General features: G+C 44.0%; 1 protein-coding gene across 1 annotated transcript in view; it reads right to left on the bottom strand.

Moving 5' to 3' along the window:
• Positions 1-390: 390 nt before the first annotated feature.
• Nceh1 (neutral cholesterol ester hydrolase 1) overlaps positions 391-6,581 on the bottom strand; it is a 62,996-nt gene continuing 56,805 nt past the window's right edge. Inside the window, exons 4-5 of the mRNA XM_004633443.3 lie at positions 3,935-4,106; positions 391-1,709 (exon numbers count right to left, since the gene is read on the bottom strand). Of these exons, the coding sequence (XP_004633500.1) occupies positions 1,092-1,709; positions 3,935-4,106 (790 nt within the window). The 3' untranslated portion in view covers positions 391-1,091. The remainder of the gene's footprint in view (positions 1,710-3,934; positions 4,107-6,581) is intronic.

Here is a 6,581-nt window from a genome sequence, read left to right as displayed (position 1 = left end):
ATTACAGATTTTTTTTTTTCAGGAAAATCCTAAGTCTAGCTATATATAGTAACATTAAATAACTTAAAAAAATAAACAATACATTATATTTTACCAAAATAGTTACATTTTAAAGCCATATAAGTGAAAAAGTTGAGTTTTTAAGAATAGATTAGACCTTTTAAAGGTATTTTTTCATTAGGGAAAAGTATTTTAAATTAATAGTAAATGTACTTTATTTCCTGACTATATCAAATATATGCACACTGCTCTTGGTAATTTGTGCCAGAGCATTTTTATGAAACAATAGGTTGTTTCCTTTGTCTGTTTTTACTTATTTTACAGAGGAAAATTTATTCTAAATCTAAATAAGTTTGTTCCCAAAAGATTTCCCCATGGAGACAATGTAACTAAACAATAACAAAAGTTTAATAATGTACATATATCCAGTGCATGCAGCCTCCTATTTCCTAATATAGTAGTAGAAAATAACTTTCAAGTATCATTTAAATGGAACTGGTCATAAAGATAGCTATCTCATAAAGTTAACACTCAAGGGAAAGGAAATCCTTCGGGAGCCCGTCATGCTTTCCAGCCACTGCTGAAATTCCCATAGGAAACAAAACCTTCTACAGAGAAGCATGGGCACTTGGTCCCCGGCATGGAGCTAAAAGTGCACACGTTTATCACTGCTCTGAGCCCAATGTCAGCTCTAGCAAGTTGGAGAGCTCCTGTTTCTGGAACTCATCTAAGGCCATTCTGTCATCCACACCTGCTAGCTTCTCTTTTGAAAAGACCACCGCCTCCGGGAGGCAGGGCCTGAGGCTCTCTCCAGCCCTGCTGCTGCATCTTGAAGCTGTGGATCTCAGTGGTAGTTGGCTACGACAAAGAACACAGAGCATGGCCCACTTTGGAAACCAAATTCAGATACTTTTGCCCTTGCTCAAATTCATTTTTTAAAATTAGATTATCATAAAGTCTGCAGAGAATAGAGAATCCAAGACCCACAGGTATCAAGGGGGGCAGGGATTAAGCAACTAAAAATTCCATGTCTTTGCAAAGCAGATGCAGGAGGTCAAGAGGAGCTTGGGCCTTTGGGAGGTTTTACTCCTTCACAGGTTTTGATCCAGCCACTTGATGTAACTATTCCTAGTCCGCATGCCCACAGAGAAGTTGGTAGGCCAGCTCGTGAAAATCATGCACCCGTGGAAGCCATCCTCAAAGTGATCGAGGGTCACCTCCACCCCTGCACTCTCCAGGCGCTTGGCATACATGATCCCGTCGTCTCTCAGGACGTCGTGCTCACACGTCAGAATGTAGGTCTTTGGGAGGTGCTGGAGCTCATCCTGGTCTGCAATGAGTGGGGAGGAGCGGGCGTCCAGCAGCTGAGGGATCTCCTGCACAATCCTGGCATTGCCCGTGGTCTGCACAACAGGCTTGTAGTTCTTTGTGATGGACGCAGGCAACAGGGAGGTCCAGTTTAGACGAGCCCTGAGGGCAGCAGCCTCTTCTACCTCCAGGGATGTGTGATTGTTCATGATCATCGCCTGCACAAAGTCATAGCTGCCTTTGAAGTAGTCCACCCAGTACTTCACCATGACGTAGCGGGGTAGGATGGGAGTGTTCACATTCTGCTGGTAAGAGGGTGTATTAAAATCTAATGCTTGGAGGACTGGATAGATTAATGCTTGCAGTTTGAGCTTATTCCTTAGGCTGGGATCTTGACTGAACTGAAAAAGAAACACGTCATTTCATTTTGCGTGATTCCTTTTATGGGAAGGACACCCTCAAGGTAGCTTTGGGTATTGCTTTGAGTCAGTCAAAGGAATCCATTTTACATTTCTACCAGGCATGGTATCATGTAATATAGTTTAAAATTAAACACTTCTCCACCACTACCCTATCAAGCTGCTGGGATTTATTAGGAAACCACGCTGTTTGTAATTCATAGCTTTGAATGAACCCAGGATATGTGACCTCTGAGGTCTTCACTCTCATTATATCTATCCTTTGGCACTTAGCACACACCTTGGTAGATATTATGGGTGGATAATCTAGGCATCTCATTTAATTTGATTCTGCACAAAGCCCCAGAAGGCAACAACATCCTAGGGAGATGAAAACGAGGCTTGCTCATCCAGAGGAGAGAGATAGTAAAGCTGAATGAACAGACAGCAAGACTCCAAAGGGTTTTAGTGGAAACCCTCTGATGAGCACTTACTCTTCACACTCGGTGAGAGGGAGAGTTTAAATAATGCTGGCAATGCGCATCCATTCTACTGAATGAGCACAAGCCGCAGAATGAAGCCGAAATGGAAAAAGAAGTGAACCTCCCAGCTCTGCAGCTATCAGCTCACCTGTGGCTCGGGTCAGTGTGATTACGTCACGGTGTTATGCTTTGTGTCTAGCTGTCCCCCCAAAGCCTCATGCAGTCATGGGGCCCCTTCAGGAGGTTGTGACTGATGCTTGAGCCAGTGCTGGGATTACGGGTATGAGTGCCCTGGGGTGGATACTCTGCATTACAACACAAGGAGGGGAGTGAGGCTGGCCAGCTGCCTGAGCTGCTGCCACTCCCTTTGTGCTCTGCTCTTTGCCACCTTCATAAACTGTCACTCTTTGCTGTGTGCTACTCTGCCTTGGAGCCAGCCGAGTATTGACTGAGGCCTCCACCAACTGTGAGCTAAATAAACCTTTCCTTGCCTAATTTTGAATGTTGGGTATTTGTCCCAGCAATGAGAGAAGAGTAACTGAGATACATGGTACGTCCGTAATTCTATCATCTCATATTATACACTTGTCATATAAGATCCTAAAGGAAACTAGCTAGGTCACTGTGCTTCATAAGTAGCTAATCGATCTTTATGCTAACCTCAACGGTGTGGTTTGCTTTGTTCTGGGACTTTAAAAACTCTGTCCTCAGGTAAGACGCAACTGCTCTATAAAAGCAAAAGGAATCACTTGGGAGTATGACCGCAGTGAGTCCCTTTAACAACACTGCAGCCAGACACGCTGCATGCATTTTCCTGTGGCTCACAAAGGGTTGTGGGCATTATCCCTATGCTGTTTCTCTCTGAGCTGGGGTCTGGACTAGACCCCAAGTCTGCCTGACTTTAACACCTATATTTGGACACAAGAGTAGCAAATGTGATCATGTCACACAAAATCAAGTACTTTATTATTAGCTAATAATTATTACAATGGCTCATAATTAATCAAGCAAAGGAGAAAAAAATAACCAAAGTGTATCACAAATAAAACGGAAGATGCTACTTAAACATACCAAAAAGAATGTGGAAGTGAAAAAGCAGAAATGCTCTCTTAAGTTGGTTAATCTATAAGGTGAAAATGTGCTTATTTTTCAGTTTGTACAGCTGCCAAACATTAAGTGCTATCAGAGCTAGAGGTGGCTTTCATTGAATTTAGCCAGGTAAAACTCAGATCAACATGTGTAATATGACATCTAAAACAACTGAAAAAAGGTATTTTTTTCCTTTTTGCATTAAAAAAAAACTTTTGGGAAACAATGTTTTGAGGTTCTGAGAAGACAATCACAGAAAACGGAATACAGGCAAAACCAGCACGTTTTGCAAAGCAAATCTGGAGGCGGGGGCGGTGCTGACACTCACGCTGTCCCTCAGGAGCAGAGGAGCCCTCGCGCTCTCAGTCCTTGCTAACGAGGGCTATAAGCAGGGCCGCAGCATGCTGGAAGCTCCCTCCTTCCGTCTTGCTGCTGGGCAGGGAGGTCCATGCGTGGAACCCCAGCTACTCAGGAGGCAGGGGCAGGATCTCAGGCTGGAAGCCAGCCTGGTCACGTTAGTGAGACCCTGCCTCAAAATGAAATAAGCTGCTGGGTAGCCAGCAGCCGGCACAGTGTGTCGGCCACCACTGAGGCAGCAGGACTTAACCCGCTGGCTGGAACCGCACTCTACACCAGTGCAACAGGGCAACGTGTTACCTGCTGTCCAAGGGCAGCGGCCAAGTTCCCGCCAGCGCTGTCACCAGAAACTCCGACTCTGCCGGGGTCAACCTTATACTTCTCCAAGACCTCTGGCTGCAGGAAGTACTTTGTGGCACGAACCACATCGTGAATTTGCTCAGGAAAATAAACCCGTGGGACCAGCCTATATCTGTGAAGATAAAAATGGTATTCATTGAAGGACATCACCAAATTTCCGTAAGCTATGTGAAGTTTAAAAGAAAGACTAATTTCCTTGAAGCTAGGGATATGAAATTAAATACAAATATAAAATATAAAAATAAATTTTGAAAATTTCCTTAGTTTAAAAGTGCAACAATTTAGGGCCAGCCAGATAGCTTAGCAAACTAAAGTGCCTGCTCAGGTGGAGTGCAGCGGCTGGGGTTCCATCCAGTATGCAGTGCCTGCCCCGCCCCCACAGCAAGCTGGGACAGCAATAGAGACTGGGCGTGGGGGCACACACCTATAGTCCCAGTGCTTAGGAGGCTGAAAACAGGAGAATCACTATGAATCCAACCTGTGTAGTAAGACCCTGTAGACCCTGCACTAAATACATAAAAAAGTAACAATTTTGTGTTAGCAGAAGACCTCATTTTCGTGATAAGCCACTGAACAAAGCTACCAACAACTCAAAAAGGAAACTTTAAAAGGCCGGTGTTAGCTGAGTGCGGTGGTATAGGCCTGTTGTTTTGGTTGTTCTGGAGGCTGAGGCAGGAGGATCTTGATTCTGAGTCCAGCATGGGCTACACAAGACCCTCATCTCAAAACAAAAACAAAGGCTGGAAAAGCTCATTGCTAGAAAACTTGCCAAGCATGCCCAAGGCCTTGAGTGCAGTTCCTAGCCCTGCCAAAACAGAAAAACAGAAACGGGCAGTGCTGATTAATACAGTGCAGCTAGCATAACAACAGGTTTCGACACTGTGTTCACAATGCCTCTGGGTTAGGCAACTCAGCAGCATCAACAGCGTCACAGACCTCATATTTAATAAGTCCATATGGCCATCTTCATAGTTTATTTGGTAAATAAAATAATATTGTGCTCTGCTGAAGAGGTCAATGGAAAGAGGTGTAGAAGGACCTTCTCTCAAACTGATAAAAGTCACTTAAGATAAACCTGCTGCCTACATCATACCAAATGGAAAAAAAACTGAAACTGCTGCCTGTCAGGAGCAGGACAAGAGTGTTCACTATCATCCCTCCTGATTAATACTGTGCTCAGGACTCCAGCAGAGCAATCAGGTAAGCGAGAAACACAAGGAAGAGGAAGGAGTACATCACCCTTCACCTAGAACTCGCAGAGGGCTCCTCCTGCAGGCTGACTTTAAACCTAAGCAACACACACTGGCTGGAAAGCACATGAAGTGGCCAGCTTTAACCATCTGTGTTTGCCCCACAGTCTGGGACCGAGCCTCTAGGACATTGCTCGCGCTCTCTCCCTTCTGCCACACTGCCACACTGCCACACTGGAGTTCTTTGTGGTCCTGCCCCACAGAACGTGTAAGAATCCTGCTTTTGTCTAATGCCCAGTCATTATTTTCGTATCCATGTGGCTGGTCCTGGCAGGCAGCACTTTCTCAGCCACCTTCCTGCCTCTCGGTGTTCTGGAGCCTTCCCTGGAGGCTGTGGCTGAAGCCGGCCTCTGAGGCTGAGCGGCTGGGCAGGACCACCTCCCACTCGGGTGTGCTCCCTGCGCCACATGACTGTCCCTTATTACAGAGCGCTCTTGTGTTTCCTCTGAAGGCTGGCATCAGGAGCTGGTGTGCAGGTCATGGTGTTTTCAGTATCTACAAAGGATCGAGGCCTAGGACCATCCGGTAAGCCTTAATTTTTTTTTTTTTCACATGAACACAATTTCAGCTTGCAAATGAATAAACTGAGGTACTAAAAAGTTACTTGACTTATAAAATAAGTCAAACACAGACCAAATAAGGTAGGAGAGAAAATACCTAATTAAAATTCAAAATCTTATTTGAGACTCGGGTTTTTTTATTTTCATCTTACAAACAGAAAGTTTATTTTCAGAAACAAATTTTTAAAACTCCCCTATAAAAGGCCATTTATTTTTTTCTTACTTAAAATCTCGCTGTCTGATTGAACATTTTGTCCTGAATGAAACATTCAGGACGGATACAATCAAATAAACAAATACTTCAGAAATATTAATTATTATATTTAGAAATTAAATTCGGTGATAAATTATCTTAGTGGCTTCCAGACAGCAGATAAAAATATGTATTTTTAAAAATCTGTGGTGATCAATTAGTCAACCAAATTTTTTTTGCTGCCGAAGTCTTCTACACCTTGCGCAGAGGAAATAGGTTACACCACTTTCCCAGCAGGTGGCAACGTCACACAAGCGTCTAGTTTGGGTCCTGCGGTAGCTACAGTGTTACCCAGTTGAATTCTTAACTTTTAGATTAACAAAGTGAACTTCATGATAAGTTGTGAAAATCAAGACAGTTTTATTTCATTACTATCCCACATACCATGATAAGCAGTTTCCTCGTTGCCCTGGGATACACATGTGAGTTAAACAGAACTTTCTAGTGCTGTTTTAGGAAAGGTTGTGGGACCTTTGGGTCAGGGGACACTGGTCATCTACAAGAGTATGCTAATGTGTCCCCTC

The sequence above is a fragment of the Octodon degus genome, unplaced genomic scaffold (assembly GCF_000260255.1).
Source record: "Octodon degus isolate 3935 unplaced genomic scaffold, OctDeg1.0 scaffold00055, whole genome shotgun sequence".
NCBI classification, from domain to species: Eukaryota; Metazoa; Chordata; class Mammalia; order Rodentia; family Octodontidae; genus Octodon; species Octodon degus.
Note: the sequence above shows the minus strand (reverse complement) of the source record. Positions and strands in the feature narration are given on the sequence as shown.